General features: G+C 35.9%; 4 protein-coding genes and 1 pseudogene across 5 annotated transcripts; 3 read left to right on the top strand and 2 right to left on the bottom strand.

Annotated features, from left to right (window-relative positions):
• Positions 1-284: 284 nt before the first annotated feature.
• On the bottom strand, positions 285-4,269 carry LOC116129677 (bZIP transcription factor 18). Of its 2 annotated transcripts, XR_004127946.1 has the most exons (5): positions 3,807-4,269; positions 2,577-2,709; positions 2,072-2,156; positions 954-1,398; positions 285-615 (listed from the first exon to the last, which is right to left on the bottom strand). XR_004127946.1 is itself a non-coding variant. In XM_031415400.1 (4 exons), the coding sequence occupies exons 1-4, from the start codon at positions 4,187-4,189 to the stop codon at positions 1,025-1,027; spliced, it is 975 nt and encodes a 324-aa protein (XP_031271260.1). In that variant the 5' UTR covers positions 4,190-4,269; the 3' UTR covers positions 625-1,024. The 2 variants fall into 2 exon arrangements, 1 of the variants encoding a protein (XP_031271260.1); XM_031415400.1 differs by lacking the exon at positions 285-615 and having other exon boundaries at positions 625-1,398.
• Positions 4,270-7,460: 3,191 nt separating this feature from the next.
• LOC116129746 (RING-H2 finger protein ATL74-like) lies at positions 7,461-8,907 on the top strand. The gene has a single exon (XM_031415464.1). The coding sequence runs from the start codon at positions 7,854-7,856 to the stop codon at positions 8,460-8,462; it is 609 nt and encodes a 202-aa protein (XP_031271324.1). The 5' UTR covers positions 7,461-7,853; the 3' UTR covers positions 8,463-8,907.
• Positions 8,908-10,743: 1,836 nt separating this feature from the next.
• LOC116129736 (RING-H2 finger protein ATL74-like) lies at positions 10,744-12,616 on the top strand. Its single transcript, XM_031415451.1, has one exon. It carries the CDS (start codon positions 11,563-11,565, stop codon positions 12,169-12,171), a length of 609 nt encoding a protein of 202 aa, XP_031271311.1. The 5' UTR covers positions 10,744-11,562; the 3' UTR covers positions 12,172-12,616.
• Positions 12,617-16,202: 3,586 nt separating this feature from the next.
• On the bottom strand, positions 16,203-17,390 carry LOC116129742 (probable chalcone--flavonone isomerase 3). The gene is made up of 5 exons (XM_031415459.1): positions 17,230-17,390; positions 17,053-17,136; positions 16,800-16,955; positions 16,486-16,712; positions 16,203-16,396 (listed from the first exon to the last, which is right to left on the bottom strand). Coding segments are annotated over exons 1-5 (627 nt in total). The 5' UTR covers positions 17,231-17,390; the 3' UTR covers positions 16,203-16,237.
• Positions 17,391-20,501: 3,111 nt separating this feature from the next.
• On the top strand, positions 20,502-21,201 carry LOC116129721 (annotated as a pseudogene).
• The last annotated feature ends 553 nt before the right edge of the window (positions 21,202-21,754 follow it).

A 21,754-nucleotide genomic window follows, 5' to 3' on the forward strand; every position in this document is an offset into this window, starting at 1 on the left:
GAGAATAATAGCAGCAGCTTTCTTTAGTAATTGATTGATTTCTTTTCTGCATTTATGGCAAAACTAGTATTCTAGTCCTTGTTGAACTGTCATTGATATAAAATTTTGGTTTTGCCTAATGCCCTCTAGTTATTTGGTGAGGACATTAATCTGAAGGCGTTACAAGTAGATATGGGGAATTCCAGAAACGGTAAGTATCTGTGAGCCTCATTATTGCTAGTGTTCTCAGAGTTGAATTGTGGAGACAAGAGTATTCTCACTTCTCAGTTTATTGTGTCTCAAAATCAAATAATCAGTCCTGCATTTCACATCATTTGGCAAATGCACAAAATGGTCCCTTCCTTTTCCAAATTTCATTGATACAAAACTGTCTCTGAACAAGATTGCATTCAATGTAGACACAGAACTTAACCCAGGAAAAACAAATAAGTAAATAACTTGATGGAACTATTTGGGGAACCTGCACGCCCTGATACACAACAAAAGAAAGTTTAAACCACCACATATTGGTGATATTGCCAACTAATGAATATTACCGTGGCCTTACGGGCGGGTTAAAGGCCAGCGCCATTCATAATTCTTGCAATCACATTCGATGTTTGGGGAGTGGGGAAGCTGTAAACCAAACGCATTAGGGAACAGGTAAGATTTAAGAGAGAGGAGGAGAGAGGAAAAGAGATAATATATATAAGAAGTAAGATTAGAAAAAATTTATTCCCCGGTGATCAGAGTTTAAACAGTAACAAACAGACAATACAATTGGGGGCTTCTGGCAAGAAAAGATGCACTCTCTACTCCTTAAAAAGGAAACTTCTATTTCCTGATGAGTGCCCCAAAGAAATGAATTTTGAATTTGGCAGGGAAAGAACTCACGAATATCTTAACAAATGGTGAAGCTATTGAAAAACCTAACTCCCACTCACATAAAAGAATTGAAATCAAATACATAGTACCTTCGGCTGTCAATAAGGTCAGTCTATGAACAATTCAACAAACACGGTGGACAGACGATTGGCAACATTTATCAGAATGTGCTGCTGCTTTCACTAGCAGAAATTGAGGGGCCTTCAGACTTCACTAGATGAGAACCTCTGCTATTGATATCAAGCCCCTGCAGTCTGCCGAGGGGATCCTGCTGCAACATATCTGAGAAGGCATGTGACTGGGATGTGGCTAGCATAGGCTGATGGGGACCTGATGTGTTAGGCTGAAATGGATGCAATTGTGGCATTTGCATGTTCTGGGAATCTCCTGGCCCAGGATGTGGTTGGTGTTGGTAAAATAATTGGCTATATGGAATATGTTGCATGCCTAAGTTGTAGGTATCTGTGGGTGTCATCATTTCTCCAGTTGCAATCTTCAGCCTCTCTACTTCCTTCTTTAGTGCTTCATTCAGAGCTGTGACATAGTCATGAAAAAGTATAACGGTAAGAGATATCAGAAAAAAACAAGAAAAAAGGAAGAAAAATAATATGAGATTATATCTGTTAAGAGATGGACAAAAATGCTGTTACAAACAGGAAATAATGATTATTTTTCAGTTTTTTCAACTTTTATGATGGGGTTATACCATAAAGTTAAGCATAGCATCAATGGTGTGTGAGGTGGGGTCATCGCTTTAATTCTTACCATGAACAAAATAGGGAAAAACAAAAAAGACCATTAGGTAGTAGAATGCCAAGAGAGGACCAATTTGATGCATTGGTAGACCCAAACTATAATTTGAAAATATATCGATCACCTTAAATTAGATGGAGCAGACAGTAGATCATAGAATCTTGCAGTTTATCACATCATTCGTAAAGGTGCATCAAGACAATATCCTGAATTGGGTTAGATAATGTATAGGTTTGCTTATACAGCAAATGAATATTTTCATGCTTTCCTACGAAGCTTGAATGCTACATTTGGCAGTGGTATAGGGTAGGTCTTCAGTGTGGTTCAAGTCTTGCCAAGATGATAAAAAAGGGGAACTTGCCACTTGACAAGTCAACTTAAGCATACAATGTTCAGAAGACAAAAGGGCAGAGATTCTAATGATAATACTAAACTCGGTAAGTGTAAAACATACCATCACGTAACTGAGCCTGTTGTTCCATAGCCTGTAACCGAAGTTTAAGCTCTGTGTTCTCAGTAGACAAATCTGTTGTGTCCCTCTATTGAGAACAAAAGAATAGAACCATAAGTTACTACGTAGATGTGGATAAAAGAATATATGGAAGCAACAATTGATAAAGGAGAGATCAAACAAAACCAAAACTTATGTAACTATTCTTTTTTTAAACTTTTATCTGACCTATCTGGAGTAGAAGCTTCTGAAAGATAGGACGCAATTGTGAACACAAAAAAGAATTGAAGCCAAAGAAAAGAGAAAAAGCAGTCACTAAGTTTTCCTTTACAGGAATCATCAAATATAGTTTTGTTCTTATATTAAGCGAATTGATGTAAATCCACACAATCAGCAAAATACGTACAGTTTTCCTACAAACGGGTTTGACATTATGCAATGGACACCAAGAACATCTCTTAATCCTTTAACTATAATATTTAAAATAGACAAGTGTAAAAAGAAAGACCTGGAATAGTGTGAGTTGTGCAGATAGAGTAGTGGCTTCTGTTTGAAGTGTCTGGACCTTTCTCTCAAGTTCAGATATATAGCGTGCTTTCCTCTCTTTTGAACGAGCGGCAGACTGCCGATTTGCAAGAATCCTGTTTAAAAAATTGATTTGTGAGAGGATAAATAGCACTAAACACAAGGTATGAATTGCACAATCTTGTAAAGTTCCATAAATATGCTAACTCTATCTAATAACCAAAAATATTTTGACTCAAGAAAACAGATTAAAAAACTCTAACTGTATTGTCAATCCTTCATTTCTTTTATTTAAGAAAGAAAAAGAGGATACACTAGATCAGAGGTTAGGAATCTATTTTGTACTATTTTCCAACGCAAAATGCATTGCATTGCCCAAATGTGGAGTAAATGTTTGAAAATGGAGCTAACTATAGTTGAAAGGTAAATTTCAGCAATTTGGCCCAAGTAATAAGAGCATGTCATTCAGTGTAACCACTTAAAAATGTTTTTAGTATTGGGCGGGCAGACTGAAAGGTTCAGTCAAAACCTCATTTTTATGTCCAGAAGTCATATTTTTATATCATCACCAATTGACAGATAACAATTCAAAATACAAGCATTTGTTTCCGGAAGCTGAACCTGCCTAAATTTATTCGGATTTGTCTAATCTAAACATTCAATGACATTGAAAACAAAATTGATATCACTCCTCACGTATATGGGGAATCCAGAGTGATATTTTCAGCCCCAAAAATACATCATCTAAGTAACAAAAGAAAACATAAATCAAATCCAAAAATAAATTACAGCAAAGAAAAGTTGCAAACTTTATTGGCTAACATTACCACATTCAAAAAAAGTTAGTTAACTACGTTCCAATAAAGCTCAAACCATAAATCCCTCCACATAAATCTTCTCTTTTACACACTATAAATGAAAAAAAAAAAATCAACTTTAACCACCATAAAATTCACAAAAAGGGTCTCTAGCTATCCTCCAAAACTTAAATCTTCTCCTCACATTCTTCCTTTGACTAGGGAAATGCTCTGGCATTGCACCTCTAAAAAGTCAATACCACCAAAAAGATAACATTTATCAACGTACGTTACTAAAACTTATACTACATACAATCTACATTTCACTATTACTACAAACATAAATGCACATAATTGAAAACCAAAAAAAAAAAAGACAAATCTTTTCGAAAAAAAACATTAAAAAAAAATCACACCTTTTAGCTCGTTTTGGATCAACGGTCCACAGCTCAGCTAACTTATCAGGATCCATAGCTTTCTTAGCGTCAATAGACTCCATAATTGAGGAAGAAGAAGTGGACCCATCAACTGAATTGCTGTAACGATGGCGTGGCCTGGAAGGGACATTGGCATTGGCGGTATCGGGTTTGGGCAGGTCGTCTTCGGTGGGGGGTTTGGAGCCGAGTTTTTCAATGTCCATGTAACTGCAAAACAAATCGTCCTCGGACCCTCCAAAACCGTCGAACAATGGATCCGATACCAGATCCAGGTCCTCGGGTATCCGGTACTGGACTTCGGATTGTGCTCGGCGGTGGTAGGGCCCACGTGGCGGAGGGTTTGGCGGATCTTGGTTCTCCATATTTTCTGTGAGTTTTCTTGGAGAGAGAGAGAGAGAGAGTGAAGAGTTGTTTTCTGTTCTATGCTCACGCTGTGACAAGCTCTTTTTTTACCTCCTTTTAGTAAAAAAAAAAAAAAAAAAAAAACTCACACTACGATGTCGTTTTAACTCCTCATTCTTTAATTTTCATTTCATCCCTTTTACCTTAAAACCCCAATATATTTATAAATATTTCAAAAAATAAAATAATTCTTCCAATTTTTGTATCGTAACCCACATAATTTAGTAAGTTAATTCACTTTATTAAAGAGATGTTGCGAAATCAATTGCCGTGTAGGTTACAATACAAAGTCGAGAGCTGTCAAATTAGTTGCCACATGGGTGACGACTTATAATCCCCAACTTTATATATATTGATAAACGTTTAAGAATTTGAGTGACATTTTCTATTAGGACAAGTACTCTTTGGTTTGCAAAGAAATGACTAATTAACCACTCTTAGGTGGTCGGGTGAAACGATAAGGACTTTTAAATATATTATTCAATAGGTCTTAAGTTCGATTCCTCTCAGTTGTTAATAGAGGTGGTCACTGGAGGGTTTATCTGATCGTTAACTTTAGGACATTACAGGATTAGTCGAGAAAAAAAAAAAAAAGTAGGATTAATTGTTTTCTTTAATTAGAAATGCTCAATCTGATTACATTTATGATCTTTCATGAATTCAATCTTAAAATGATCACCAAATTATTCCACATTGATGGGTTCTTAGCACCCACTTCACTTAGAGTTAAGGTTCGTTTGGTTCATTATTTTGATACTTTTTAGAATAATATTTTGAAAAAAGTTAAATTTGGTGAGTATTACGATGTAGGATTTGAAAATTAACAAAAATACCTCATATGTTTGTTTATTTACTAAATACCCCTATAATAAAATATTAAAAGTTAACAAAAACACCCTCAACCCACCCATTAAATACCGACAGTCGGCCACCACCGTCGGAGGGTAGCCAGAGTCGCCGTATCGACGCATGACCGACTGGATCTTGCCGGTTTTGCTCCAATATGGCCTTTTTTTCGGCTAGATCCATGGTGGATTTGGTTGGAAAATGACAAATCTACGACTAGATCTGGCCATTGACGGCTAGATCTGACCGCATTTGGTTGTTAAAGACGACCAAAGATACGACCGTCGTTGAAGACCAATGACTGGCTACGGCCAAAGATCTGACCGTCTTTGGCCGTAGATCTGGCATTTTTCGGCCAGATCCATCGTGAATATAGCCGGAAAAAGCTAGATCATCTCATTACCGACCAGATTCAATCAGTAATAAGTCATTATACCAGATTCCAATCAGTTTTCAACAGTGATGACCGAAATTTAGTAAATGTGAGTTGTTGGGGTGTTTTTACAATTTCTACGAAAAATATTTAAGGGTGTTTAATTAAATTAACAAATTTAGGAGGTTTAAAAAAAATTAAATAATATTTTAAAAATTAGTCAATTTTAATATTTAATTTTATTGGGAATACTAAGTATTCCCAAGAGTGTTAAGTAGAATAATTAACGGCTTAGACTGGATCCAACTCATGTTGTGAGATGAAAGAAGGCTAAGCTAAGGCTAAGAACAAAATTCCAATCATAGTATTTCTGTCACTAAAAAGTTGATGTGATGCAGATAGATTGGGAACATTATTGGAGAGATACTAAAAATCATGTTTAATAGCACTAATGCCTTAGTCAGTGGGGTATTGATGCAGGCACATTTTCTTACCACCCTTCAACAACTCCTCCTGTTAATGGTCAACCAATCTAACATTATCTGGTTAAGTCTTGCTTTGTGGGCTCCTCTGATTCTTAACCCTAATTATACGTTGCACAATTTAAACTGGAGGAATAATAGTTTCAGTGTTCTTTAGTTTGCGAACCCTAAACGTTTGCGTGAAGCTTGAAAACAAATTAATTCAGATATGTTAGTGTTGTTCTGAACTTCTTTCAACTGTTTCCTCATCTCTTCCACCCAATAAAGATGATGATTTAATGAGGGGTTAACAGAGTAGGTGAGTGACATGAGATGGTTTGAATGGAAGATGTATGGAAATAGTCAATGGAAGAGAGACAGGTGTTGGATTAAAAAGGGCTATCTGGGGTAGTAAGTTTAACCAGGACTGGACATTTGTGGAGCTATCAGTTGAGTTTAACCAAGACTAGACATTTGTGGGGATGTCAGTCGAGTTTGAGTTGAAGTTCCTTTATGATCATGGAGGATTTGCCTTAACCACATGATCTCCATGTGCCAATCCTTTCTTTCCACGCAATTTAGGCTCTCTTTTATAGATATTAAAGTTTACATTCACACAATTCTCAGGAGGATAAACATGTCCCTATCACATACCAATCACAGAGAAAAAGAAAGAAAACTTTTTCCCATTATTAATCAGAGTTTTCTAATCTAATCATCATACCATTACAGTAATTAAGTTAATGGCTCAAATAAGATAATATTGATGCTGTATTACTTGGTGGATACCATCATTTTTGGCAGCCTGCCTTTAAACTGATAGATTTAGCTTTCACTGTTTCATGTTTATATTAATTGTTAATTATTGTTTCTGCAGTGGTTATGTAGTATCTTATAGTTTGCACTTTGCTGTACAAATAAAAGGGTAGCAACACATTGGCAATATATCAGTACCTGGGATCTGAAGATAGGCATTGGCTGAAATGACAGAACAAAATTACTTCAACTTTTAATTAAAGGAAGATGGGGAGGAGTGGGCGGAGGATTTGGTGCTGAAGAATAAGTATTTTTTAAGCTAATTGAGATTAGGTGGGATCAGGTACCATAATCAATATTCTCTATCACTTGTTCTCTTCAGTTTGATACTAAAGTTTAACCATCTGTATGTCATTTTTTCTCAATTATAGTGTATGTGAAAAGACCCCATATACGTCTCTTGCTCTCATTTGGTATCTAAAACCCTTCTGTACCCCAGTGTCCTTTTGCCATATCCAGACACCCACATGCCCCTTTATTAGACCCTCCATATTCAGCTCAAAACATTAAGAAACTCTCTCTCTCTCTCTCTGTCTCTCTCTCTCTCTTTGCATCTCCAAATTTGGTTTTCTTGTATCTTCTAGTATAGATTTTCAAGCACAAAAATTTCCCAAAACTTCTTTTTTATTTACATGTAATTTTCTTCCATGTTTGGTGTTGGTTTGGGATGATTGAAGATTCATTTATTTGAGCTTGTGAGCAACTTTTTGTAAACATCACGCTTTCAAACTCTGATACTATTAAATCTTTTGCTTTTCTAATCCTAGCCTCCTACCTAGATGATGCCTATTTCTTTTTTTTGTTTGTTTGTTTATTGAGGTTTTTATGTAGGTAAAACCTAACAGAAGTTTTCATAACTTAGAACCACATTTATCTTTCTTTCTCTTTAATTGAGAACAGAACAAGAAGCAGAAGAGAGAAACCAGGTTCAAGCTCAGACTTTTTAGTTTTGTTTGTTCCTTAAGGTTCAAGCAAAAAGTGGCCTCCAAGGTGAAGCAAATAAGTAAAGGCTTTACTCAATACATGAGTGTCATGAATTCTCTTCTTTCAATATCTTTTGTGGTCCGATTCATTGAAGATAACAACTAAACTGATCAAGAAGCAAACTTAGTCAACTGTGATCAAGCAATGGAGAGACTTGATCATCCTCATCGTCTTCATCGTCTACTTCTCGATACACCAAGCACATCAGCAAATAATGGAACTACCAGGACTCGCAATTCTTACACAAATGAAGCCAATTTTGACACCAACATGGTGATCATACTGGCAGCTTTATTATGCGCCTTAATTTGTGCTCTAGGACTGAACTCGATCGTTCGTTGTGCTCTTCGTTGTAGCAGAAGGTTTGCTTTCGAGACCCCGGATGAAACTGCAGCACGTTTAGCAGCCACAGGGCTTAAAAAGAGTGCATTGCGCCAGATTCCAGTTGCAGTTTATGGCACTGCAGGGATAAAGATTAAAGCTACAGATTGTACAATTTGTCTTGGAGACTTCATGGATGGTGAAAAAATCAGAGTCTTGCCAAAATGTAACCATGGTTTCCATGTAATGTGTATTGATACATGGTTGTTGGCTCACTCTTCTTGCCCAACTTGTAGACAGTCATTACTGGAGCAACCAACAACAGCAACAAGTTCTGATGCAGCTGATGTGGATTCTGAAACCAGGCATAATCCTGGAAATGCACCAGGGCTACAAGGTGATGTTTCTATAACTGTTGATGAGGTGGGTTAAGGCTAGATAGTTTGAAAATATTCCTCTAAATGATTGAATAAATAAGAAAAAGAAAAAGGGTTTTTTTGTTTGGGGGGTGTCGATTATTTGCCAAGTTAGGTTGTAACGAAAGGTTCCTGAGGCTCTTCTGTGAATGTATATACAAACTTGGATTTGGTTGGAGATAAATATGGTTCTTAAAGGTTAATTTCTTGTTTGGGCTATTCAATTCATTTAAGATTTTGTCAAGATCTAGAGGATTACTGAATTGAAATAACATTGATTTGTTCAAGTACAAGAATTAGCTTTAAAACTTTTCACTTATTCTTTTTCATAGCCATGTCATTAAGTTTGAAGTAGAGATCTGCCTTCTAAAAGTGAAGAGTGAAAAGGGTTAAAAAAATAGAGAAACAGATTTAACAAAGCAGATAGAATTGCCTTTGCCTCCAGTGTGGGTGATGATTGTTTCTAGAAGCAAGTTAAACTTAAAAAAATTCTCTTTCTTTAAGCTAGAAGTTGTGTTTTTGATACATCTAGTATCTGCTGCCTTCTGGTGTGCACAATGATTTTTCAAGTTTTTTCAGTTTAGTCCCCTAAATTTGGCTCTTAGCTTCACCAATTGTCTGACAACTCACTGGTTCTGATTCCTCTGTTTAAGAGACAGAAAACATGCAAGTAAAGATATCCTGTATTCAGTGCATTTCTTGAAGCATCCATGCAACTTGATGCTATATTATATACCCTTTTGTAAGATGCATCTAGGCCTCATTGCATATCACATACTATGTCTTGTCATGCTGATTCCTCTATGGTTTTGATCCATTTTCATCTCACAATAAGAAAGGATGATATGTATTGGAAAACAAAGTTTATTACTAAGATCTCACGTCTACTAAGTATGAGATTAACGAGTGTTTTATTAACCCTCGAGCATTTTCTCGTTACAATTTGGTTTTAAGGGTGAGTTTAACCTAATGGGTTTATGATAATCGATAGTAAACATCACATAGAGCATACCCTCGTAGTGGATGAGGACCTGGGGAGGGTGTTGCTTTCCACCCTTGTACCAGATTCGTGAAGTTACTGGGAGTCTAAAAGTATTTGCGTCCTTTTATTGGTTTCATTTGAGTATGCAAATTTGGCTACTTATAGCAGTAAAGTGAATAGGGAAAGTATTTTCTGAAAGCAATTCCAAAGGAAGCAACATCTTGTGGTGATAGAATGGTATCTTAAACTCTTTGTAAATAATGCAACTTTAATCTCTTCCTTTCACTTTGTGGGTCTACTCTTGCCCACCCAATTCACAAATTCACTCATTCATTCATGATTACCTCAAGAAAAAATTGTCTAAAGTAATGAAATTCGATGAAGACATCATCTTTAAAAGCATCATTCATCATTGGACCACCCTTTTTCTTGTACCTCTTTGATTGATATCTATCACACTTAGATTTTTTTTTTTTTTTTTTTTTTTCATTCACTTCAAAAGATTGAAGCAAGGAATTTTTTGTGGTGAGGAGGTCAAGTTCACAATATGCCCATTTGCTCCACTAATTTATATGGGTATTTTAGCCACTAAATTTTCATCGTACTGCATGGATGTACCCACCATTTGTACATAGTTTTGTCATGGATTTGTCAAGCTTGTGGTTAGAAAGAAGTTCCTTTATGATCATGGAGGATTTGCCTTAACCACATGATCTCCATGTGCCAATCCTTTCTTTCCACGCAATTCTCTTTTTTATATGTTAAAAGTTTACATTCACACAATTCTCAGGAGGATAAACATGTCCCTATCACATATCAATCACAGAGAAAAAGAAAGAAAACTTTTTCCCATTATTAATCAAAGTTTTCTAATCTAATCATCATACCATTACAGTAATTAAGTTAATGGCTCAAATAAGATAATATTGATGCTGTATTACTTGGTGGATACCATCATTTTTGGCGGCCTGCCTTTAAACTGATGGATTTAACTTTCACTGTTTCATGTTTATATTAATTGTTAATTATTGTTTCTGCAGTGATTATGTAGTATCTTATAGTTTGCACTTTGCTGTACAAATAAAAGGGTAGCAACACATTGGCAATATATCAGTACCTGGGATCTGAAGATATGCATTGGCTGAAATGACAGAACAAAATTACTTCAACTTTTAATTAAAGGAAGATGGGGAGGAGTGGGCGGAGGATTTGGTGCCGAAGAATAAGTATTTTTTAAGCTAATTGAGATTAGGTGGGATCAGGTACCATAATCAATATTCTCTATCACTTGTTCTCTTCAGTTTGATTCTAAAGTTTAACCATCTGTATGTCATTTTTTCTCAATTATAGTGTTTGTGAAAAGACCCCAAATACATCTCTTGCTCTCATTTGGTATCTAAAACCCTTCTGTACCCCAGTGTCCTTTTGTCATATCCAGACACCCACATGCCCCCTTTATTAGACCCTCCATACTCAGCTCAAAACATTAAGAAACTCTCTCTCTCTCTCTCTCTCTCTCTCTCTCTGTCTCTCTCTCTCTCTCTCTCTCTCTCTTTGCATCTCCAAATTTGGTTTTCTTGTATCTTCTAGTATAGATTTGCAAGCACAAAAATTTCCCAAAACTTTTTCTTTATTAACATGTAATTTTCTTCCATGTTTGGTGTTGCTTTGGGATAATTAAAGATTCATTTATTTGAGCTTGTGAGCAACTTTTTGTAAACATCACACTTTCAAACTCTGATACTATTAAATCTTTTGCTTTTCTAATCCTAGCCTCCTACCTAGATGATGCCTATTTCTTTTTTTTGTTTGTTTGTTTATTGAGGTTTTTATGTAGGTAAAACCTAACAGAAGTTTTCATAACTTAGAACCACATTCATCTTTCTTTCTCTTTAATTGAGAACAGAACAAGAAGCAGAAGAGAGAAACCAGGTTCAAGCTCAGACTTTTTAGTTTTGTTTGTTCCTTAAGGTTCAAGCAAAAAGTGGCCTCCAAGGTGAAGCAAATAAGTAAAGGCTTTACTCAATACATGAGTGTCATGAATTCTCTTCTTTCAATATCTTTTGTGGTCCGATTCATTGAAGATAACAACTAAACTGATCAAGAAGCAAACTTAGTCAACTGTGATCAAGCAATGGAGAGACTTGATCATCCTCATCGTCTTCATCGTCTACTTCTCGATACACCAAGCACATCAGCAAATAATGGAACTACCAGGACTCGCAATTCTTACACAAATGAAGCCAATTTTGACACCAACATGGTGATCATACTGGCAGCTTTATTATGCGCCTTAATTTGTGCTCTAGGACTGAACTCGATCGTTCGTTGTGCTCTTCGTTGTAGCAGAAGGTTTGCTTTCGAGACCCCGGATGAAACTGCAGCACGTTTAGCAGCCACAGGGCTTAAAAAGAGTGCATTGCGCCAGATTCCAGTTGCAGTTTATGGCACTGCAGGGATAAAGATTAAAGCTACAGATTGTACAATTTGTCTTGGAGACTTCATGGATGGTGAAAAAATCAGAGTCTTGCCAAAATGTAACCATGGTTTCCATGTAATGTGTATTGATACATGGTTGTTGGCTCACTCTTCTTGCCCAACTTGTAGACAGTCATTACTGGAGCAACCAACAACAGCAACAAGTTCTGATGCAGCTGATGTGGATTCTGAAACCAGGCATAATCCTGGAAATGCACCAGGGCTACAAGGTGATGTTTCTATAACTGTTGATGAGGTGGGTTAAGGCTAGATAGTTTGAAAATATTCCTCTAAATGATTGAATAAATAAGAAAAAGAAAAAGGGTTTTTTTGTTTGGGGGGTGTCGATTATTTGCCAAGTTAGGTTGTAACGAAAGGTTCCTGAGGCTCTTCTGTGAATGTATATACAAACTTGGATTTGGTTGGAGATAAATATGGTTCTTAAAGGTTAATTTCTTGTTTGGGCTATTCAATTCATTTAAGATTTTGTCAAGATCTAGAGGATTACTGAATTGAAATAACATTGATTTGTTCAAGTACAAGAATTAGCTTTAAAACTTTTCACTTATTCTTTTTCATAGCCATGTCATTAAGTTTGAAGTAGAGATCTGCCTTCTAAAAGTGAAGAGTGAAAAGGGTTAAAAAAATAGAGAAACAGATTTAACAAAGCAGATAGAATTGCCTTTGCCTCCAGTGTGGGTGATGATTGTTTCTAGAAGCAAGTTAAACTTAAAAAAATTCTCTTTCTTTAAGCTAGAAGTTGTGTTTTTGATACATCTAGTATCTGCTGCCTTCTGGTGTGCACAATGATTTTTCAAGTTTTTTCAGTTTAGTCCCCTAAATTTGGCTCTTAGCTTCACCAATTGTCTGACAACTCACTGGTTCTGATTCCTCTGTTTAAGAGACAGAAAACATGCAAGTAAAGATATCCTGTATTCAGTGCATTTCTTGAAGCATCCATGCAACTTGATGCTATATTATATACCCTTTTGTAAGATGCATCTAGGCCTCATTGCATATCACATACTATGTCTTGTCATGCTGATTCCTCTATGGTTTTGATCCATTTTCATCTCACAATAAGAAAGGATGATATGTATTGGAAAACAAAGTTTATTACTAAGATCTCACGTCTACTAAGTATGAGATTAACGAGTGTTTTATTAACCCTCGAGCATTTTCTCGTTACAATTTGGTTTTAAGGGTGAGTTTAACCTAATGGGTTTATGATAATCGATAGTAAACATCACATAGAGCATACCCTCGTAGTGGATGAGGACCTGGGGAGGGTGTTGCTTTCCACCCTTGTACCAGATTCGTGAAGTTACTGGGAGTCTAAAAGTATTTGCGTCCTTTTATTGGTTTCATTTGAGTATGCAAATTTGGCTACTTATAGCAGTAAAGTGAATAGGGAAAGTATTTTCTGAAAGCAATTCCAAAGGAAGCAACATCTTGTGGTGATAGAATGGTATCTTAAACTCTTTGTAAATAATGCAACTTTAATCTCTTCCTTTCACTTTGTGGGTCTACTCTTGCCCACCCAATTCACAAATTCACTCATTCATTCATGATTACCTCAAGAAAAAATTGTCTAAAGTAATGAAATTCGATGAAGACATCATCTTTAAAAGCATCATTCATCATTGGACCACCCTTTTTCTTGTACCTCTTTGATTGATATCTATCACACTTAGATTTTTTTTTTTTTTTTTTTTTTTCATTCACTTCAAAAGATTGAAGCAAGGAATTTTTTGTGGTGAGGAGGTCAAGTTCACAATATGCCCATTTGCTCCACTAATTTATATGGGTATTTTAGCCACTAAATTTTCATCGTACTGCATGGATGTACCCACCATTTGTACATAGTTTTGTCATGGATTTATCAAGCTTGTGGTTAGAAATAGAAAAAGAGCATTTGGGATTGGGAGAATTTTTGGTTTTGAGCTTCAGCTAAGGCCAATGGGGAATCTTGTCAGTTGCCTTAATAGGTAGGCACATTTGTGTTGTCACTATTGCTTGTATGGCTTTAAAGTTTAAGCCATATATTAAAGATTTTGAAAATATACTAATATTTTGGCTCTTAACCGGGTGGCTGGTGGTTAGTTAGAACTCTTGGATGTATTATTCAAAAGGTACTGAGTTCGATCCACTTAGGTTACTAATAGGGGTGGCCACTAAGGGGGATTTACTCGGTTGTCAACTTTAGAGTCTCAAAAGATTAGTTGAAATGCATGCAAACTGGTCCAAATAACCCTGATCACCCAAAAAAATAAAAAATAAAAATAAAAATAAAAGATATGGCTCTTACCTCTGTATAGCGCCCACCCATCATGTTGTACTTTGACTTCACAAAACTTAGATTTGAAGGCTCCGTTTGGTTCAAAATTTTGGGTTTTTGGGAAAAATTTTTTGAAAAAAGTTAAAAAAAAGTTGAATTGGGCGGGTATTACGATGTAGGAATTACAAAATAATAAAATACTCTCTATGTTTATTTATTTATAAAAACACCCTTATAATAAAATATTAAAAGTTAACAAAAACACCCCCAACCAACCCTCAAACACGGACAGCCGGCCACCACCACCGGAGGGTGGTCGGAGTCCCCGTATCAGTGCATGACCGGCTAGATCTTGCCGGTCGTGTGCCGATATGGCCTTTTCCGACCATATCCACGGTGGATCTAGCCGGTAAAGGCCAGATCTGGCCGTATTTGTTGTCAACGACGGTCAACAAACGGTCGTCGTTGATGGTCAACGACAACCGTTTGTTGGCCGTCGTTACCGGCTATTACGGCCAAAGATCTGGCCGTTAATGGCCTTAGATCTGACCTTTTCCGGCCAGATCCACTGTGGATCTGGTCGAAAAAGGCTAGATCGGCTCACTACCGGCTAGATTCAGCCGGTAGTGCGCCATCCTAACAGATTCCGACCATTTTCTGGTAGTGGTGGCCGGAATCTGGTAAATGTGGATTACTGGGGTGTTTTTGTAATTTTTAAAAAAATATTTAGGGGTATTTAATTAAATTATCAAATTTAAGGGGTTTAAAAAAGGTTGAATAATATTGGGAGTAGTATTCCCAAAAATCAGAGTTTTTGGGTATTTTACTGTTTAACTTTTTTGGGAATTCTAAAAGTAGTATTCCCAAAACTGAAACAAGGAAGCCAAATTTATTTGTACTGAAACAAGGAAGCCAAATTTATTTGTTTTTAATTATGTCATACTTATGATTTCATTGCATCATCCATTCGCAGTCTTCTTGAAATTTTATAATTAATAAAAAGTAATATCTCAAATTTTTCATCCAGAGTTGGAAGCGATTGTCACATTATAATTGCATGGTTGTTAAATCGTGTATCGTATCATATATCAAAAATCTAATTTTTTGAATTGTATATCACGTATCATATCGTATTATAAGGTACGCTTTTTTCAAAAAAATTAATATAATAAACTTTTTTTCTAAAAATCAATATCATCCCCAAAATTAATTAACGAATTTTGTGATATTATTGACTTTAAATTATAGTATTACATAATTAAAACTAATCACAAAATTAAGAATGTATATCATTTCTAAGATCAATGTCAATACATATATCTCCATTTGTGTTATTATTATTAGCAAAATGGGCAACACATCTTCCTCTTCACTTTCTCCAGGCAAAATGGGTAAATTTGGGTAAGTTTCAGTAAACTGGGGTTGGGTGACTCAGATTCGACCTAAAATTTTTTTTAGGCCTTTGGCCCAAATTAATAAAGTCGTATCGATATTTTTAAGAATACGAACAGATGTGCATCATACTGTAGAATATATATCAACATATCAAAAGATTTAGGATACACTCTCTGATAAGTATCATTAGCGACTCGTATCTAATCGTATTGTAAAAATGTGTCGCATATCGTAGGATACTAATAACCATGTACAATTGTGCAAGACAAAGCATTGGTTGTGGAATGGGCCTCAGCCCATACATAGAGCTTTCTCAAGAGTAAGCCCATTTGAGTTCGATTGGGCTAAGAATTTGTTCTTGTTTTTAGATGGGCTGAATTGGGCTGTTCTAGATAGTAAGTCTACCAGCCTTCTAAATTCATACAAATTCCTTAACCGAAAATATGCAAATAATAAGACTAAATTGAGGAATTGTGAACATTTCAAAACAAGCTCAAGCTGAAACAGTTCTTATTTATAATGAAATTTTACAAAGTAAAAAAGCATAACAATTAACAAGCATACTCATTCAATTATCAATTTCCAATGATCCCACAAAACCAGAAGAGCCAACAGTGAAGAAGAAGCTCTGTTTATTATCAGAAACCATTTAGCTTCTTCATTTTGATAGCTCAGCCGAGAGGTTATTAGCCAGGCAGGATATGGTTGTAGCAGACACTCCCCTTGATCCACCCAAGTACCATTTCTTGATCATCTTAACCACGTTTGCATTCTCCACTGTGATTTTTGACTCTTTGCCTTCACTTTCAAAAGCAATCTGCACCAAAAAAGTTACCAATAAGGGTCAATATATAAACATGGTCGTCGTCATCAAGATATTGGTTCTTGAGATTGATTAATACGTACCTCAGCTGTGGGAGCAGTCGCAGGGAAATGGAATGTGATGACGGTATCTTTCTTGAAATATTTAGATTGGAAGAATTCAACAATTTTCTCCAAGGCTGCTTCTTCCTCATCTTCATATTTGTCATCATCTACCAATCTGTCCCTCACAGCACTCTCCAGTTGCACTCCATATTGTGACCCTTTAATCTCCTTGATCACTACAACTCTCAATAATTTCTCCACAGGAGCTGCAAATATAATTCAAGAAAAGATTTATGATCGATTTGTTATTATGCAAGTCAGAGTCTGCTGATCGCTATTGAAATATAAATTACCAGAAACAAGGGCCTCAAAAAAGTCATCATCTTCAGCTAGAGAACTTCCAGCTTTCCCCTTCCATTGTTGCAAGTGACTCAAAACCTCAGGGTCAAGGTAAACACCGATTGCTGTGAACTTAATTTGCAAAAAGTGTATCTCAATATCTGTGATTCCTGTTGCAGCCCCACAAAGGCAAAAATTGAAATAAGACACTTTCGAATCAAATCAAATATGAATCATCTTAATATAGTTTCCCTCAAGATGACTTACCATGACCAAGAAGATTTAATGGCTTAGCCTTTGTGATCTGAGAAGGAAAAGGGATTTCATCCACCTTTACTACTTCGGTAGTCACTGCATATTTTATTGCACACAATCAGAATTAAGTCATAGAAGCTAGAACAAACAGATTATCATGTTACAACTATAAGATAGAGAAGCACTTACTGATCAATTTTCTGGGGAATTCTTTGTGGAATAGATCTGGGATGATGCAAAAATTTTCGAAGTAAAATTAAAGGTGTAGCTGATATTAAAGCCTTTGTGATGCTATGCCATCTAACAATCTCATCTTTTTATCATTTTTTAAGGTGGTAGTTGGGGATCGTGATGCAGCTGCCTTTTAAGATATTTATTCAACTTTTACCATTAATTGACCAACTAGTCCTTGTCCTTTCCCAATTTCATATTTATAAGCTGTCTGAGAGCCTCCACCTTACCAATTAGTTGCTTATAATATCAGTTGCTTGCTCAGTTTGGTCTCCTTTGTCTGCCAAAGAAGAATAAACGATCTTTTTCCCACCCAAGGTTTGCCTTAATGACACTTTCCCACCTAAGAAGTTTCAAAATACTATTTTTTCACCCAAATTTTATATTCCGTTATTACCCAAAGTCGATTCAGACAACAAAATTTCTCTTCGTAACTACCATTTGAACCTCCAGTCTCCTCTATACAAAATCTCTCTCACTATAGCACCTAATTTCTCACCGATTGCTAGTCACCGCAAAGTTAGAGCTTCCTCTTTTTAGCTGATTTTCGGTTGTGAATATTCAGTCGGTCACCATCATTTGATCCACCAATCTCTACTTTATAAAACCTCATACCCTTGCTCATGGTAACTTGTCAAACGCTGACTGAGAAAGTAAAGTATATTTTACTATTTTAGGTATTAAAGGAATATAAACATTGGGTGGGAAAGTGTCATTAAGGCAAATCTTGGGTGGGAAAATGTTGTTTACTCGCGAAGGAATTGGTCGACTAATATTTTTGATTATTTCAACAACTGGGTTCTGATATATATTATTAAAGAACAAATTAAACAGAAAGATACAATAAAAAAATAAATTAATCAATGTATAAGGGCTATAATTTAGTATATAGTATTGATATGTTAAATGTAACTACACAGAAACATCCATCAATGAAAGGCCATAGATTCCTCAACATTAATGGAGCTGAGAATTTGGTTTGGTGTATGGCTGAAAATTACTGTTTGAAGAGCTTATAGATTCAGCTACTCACGTTCATAGAAGTTAGGTGGTAACTACCACACAACAAACCTACCACATATATTTCTAAATCAAACATTATCTTTTCTCTGGCGTGAAATATTCAACAAACTTGAATAGCAAAGTACAGTAGAAAGCCAGAATTTACATTTGAATTGAATAATGGAACAGTTCACTTACCTACCCTCAAAGAGAAAGTGGATAATATAATTACTCAAACGTTTTTTCTTTTCATTAACCATCGAACACAAGCTTATATAAACTGAAATAAAAATTCCAGATCAGGAGAGAATCTTGAACCATTCGAATTGACATATTGATTGTGTTATTTGTTTTTCTGTAATCCAATGATGTAAACATTTGTTAGTAAACAAGACAAGAAACGTCACCATATATATAGGCATAAACTAAAACAAGGCTGGATTCAGGCTGAAACCTGAGAAATTAAAGGGTTTGTATTCATTGCAAGTTAAAATTGTTTCAAGGACCAGCCCTTCATGGGAACGTTTTATTTGGACAGTGTAGGGATTTTCCATTGGGATTCTTGTTATGTCCAACACAGTTATCATTGAGCCAATCACTTGCAGTCTATTCATCAAAGTAAATGACTTGTGGCACTATTTTCCACCGAAAAAGAAACTTGTCGTTTAAGAATTAAATCCATAAGTGATTTGTCGTTCATCTCCAAACAGCAACCAACTTGTTGGTCCCTCTGAGTTAAAGCTAGAGAATGAAGGAACTATGCATCAAAAGTTATATTTTTCAATCTTTTCCAAATGTTATCAGATGTTTCTTTAAGCTATAAATTTGCTTGATACATAGAATATTATGCAAAGTTCAACCCCCTTTTCATTATTTATTTATGAAGTTTACATTTTCTTTCATTAATGTCAATAAATCATATATGACGAAACATCATAGTCTTGAATTATTTCTGCACCATACCTGCAGAATACATGAACAATCAACTGCCTCAACAGGCCTTTGCTTCCCTTTTGTCCTGTATCCATGGACTAATAAGATTGAAAGAGTTGCTTGTTATCTTTATCTTGTTGCATGCCGAGACAAATGTCAACATCATTACTGTTAAATTTAATCAAATTCTAATTAGATTTATAGAGCCAAACTTTCTGTGCATGTACAAGTACTCACATTTTGGTGTTCCTCAACTTTCTACCTTATGATCCTGAGATGAGATAATTCAAGCTATTTGGTTGCTCTTATCATTCATTTGATTTTACATTCTGATTGTTCTAAGCTTTACAGTCCTTCTACAAACAAGAAACCCTGGAGTTCCTTACTGTTTATGAATCTACATTGCCATTGATAACCATTGCTCTTTTAACACTCGTTGCCATTGTTGCTGGGTACTTGAAACACAAATGCTCATGGTGTCTTGGCAGAAAACTTCCACCAGGGTCGTTAGGATTTCCACTTGTTGGAGAATCCATATGTTTTGTGAGAGCACAGAAGCAAAACAAGACTGATGAATGGATTCAGAGCCGCATCAACAAGTTTGGACCAGTATTCAAAACCTCACTGCTGGGTTAAAAAAACGGTGGTTTTGACAGGCCAAGCTGGCAATCGGTTTGTGTTCAGTGGAGGTGATAATGGTATATCCGACAACCAACCAAGCAGTGCCGTCAAAATATTTGGAAAATACAGCCTCTTTGATATGTCTGGACAGCGGCACAAGCTTATTAGGGGTGCCATTGCAAGCTTTCTAAAACCTGAAAGTATTCAGAGATATTTGCATCTGTTATACCTAAGTAGCAGAACTGATTTATCACACAACAGAATCAAATCAAGAAACACAAGATCACCACAAAAACAAACACACAGAACAAGCCACGATTTACCGTGGTTCACTTATCCTTTTATGGATAAGCTACATCCACGTTGAGCTCAAGAAAGGTATGAGCTCGCTGCACTACGATTACCAGAAGAATAGTCAAGATTACACAGATTCAACACTCACCAGATCTACCCGTTTTACAACAGCACTCAGCCTTACAAGATACCCTATGGATATCCCAAACCCGAGAGAACAACACTCTCACCTGAATGATTAAAGCCCCTAATCACTCGACTGATTACTCTCAATCTGGAATTGAATCTTAACCCTAACACAGAGAAAATAGCCGACTCAAAGAATAACCCTAGTCCCTTTTNTGTAATTCATCAAAATAAAAACTTTACACTAGGTATATAATCCTTGTACCAGGGATTACATACAGCTGCCTGAATCCGTTGAAGTTCTAAATCAAGATGTGGTGTTCGGATTTTGTTTTCATGAGATAACAAAGGAATACAAATTGATTAAGTTTATATATGGTAGGGTTTCACGTAGACCTCTTGGTCCTTTCCGCTATATTGGCAGGATGTTTGCTCCCAAATCAGAAGATCGGATTTTAGGTACTCTAAGCAGTCCTGCCTGGAGAAGTTTGTAGAGATACCATACCGTTTGTGTCAAGATACATCACAAGTCCTAGTAAGTGGAAGACTTCATGGAGCACTTGGCCATAAATATATCGTCCTGGTTCCTCACTCATCACATTTGACTTAGCAGACGAGCAATTCCAAGTTGTCTCAAAACCTAAATGTGGTGAGTTATACACCTACAATTTTGATTTGGTGGCTTTAGGAGGTTTCCTTTCTAAAGTTTTCTATCGCAGTTATGAGAAACTTCAGATTTGGGTAATGAAGGATTATGATTTGAAGGAGTTCATAATTGGAGGTCAAGTGCCAAGAGGAATGGAACAAAATGTGGGTCAATCCTGTAAGGGTTTAGAGTTATATCGTGACAGCTGATTATTACGAGTGTTATGCCTTATGAAAAAAGATGACATCTTATTTGAGTACAAATGCAGAGCTCTGCTTTCTTATAACCCAAAAAAATGGAATGTTTAGGGTCTACTTGGGAGTTTTATGATAGCGGTTATGAGGGTAAACCATCGTAGCGGTTTTGAGGGTAAACCACCGTAACGGTTTTGAGGGGTTTTTAATAGCGGTTTTTAAAACACCCAACCTGTGCTTGGGAGTTTATTTTCTAACAGTTCTTACACTTTTTTTAAATGATAAATTTACGTAAATGCCCATAAAGTTAAAACACTCTCCCTTTTGCTTAATTAACTTTGATAAATATAAATAATGCCTACATTATTTGTTTTTATTTTCTTTCTCTCCAATCAAACAAGAGTCTCTCTCTGACAGTTATGATTGCTTCAACAAATTCCGTTGTTGGAGGTCATTAGTTTCAATTTGCAGTTGTATTTGGTTTGATGGAATATATTTTTGTTTCTTTCTATTAAGATTTGTAATGAAGCTCTTAAGAATAGAAGTTTGCTTTGTTGATTTCATATGAGGGAAAAAAAAATTCATTTTTCCTTCCAAACTTGCAGACTTTGAACCAGAGTTGCTATGCCTTAACTTTCTCATGCACGGACAAGAGACTTTAAGTAAT

Source organism: Pistacia vera, unplaced genomic scaffold (assembly GCF_008641045.1).
Source record: "Pistacia vera cultivar Batoury unplaced genomic scaffold, PisVer_v2 Contig213, whole genome shotgun sequence".
Taxonomy (NCBI): Eukaryota; Viridiplantae; Streptophyta; class Magnoliopsida; order Sapindales; family Anacardiaceae; genus Pistacia; species Pistacia vera.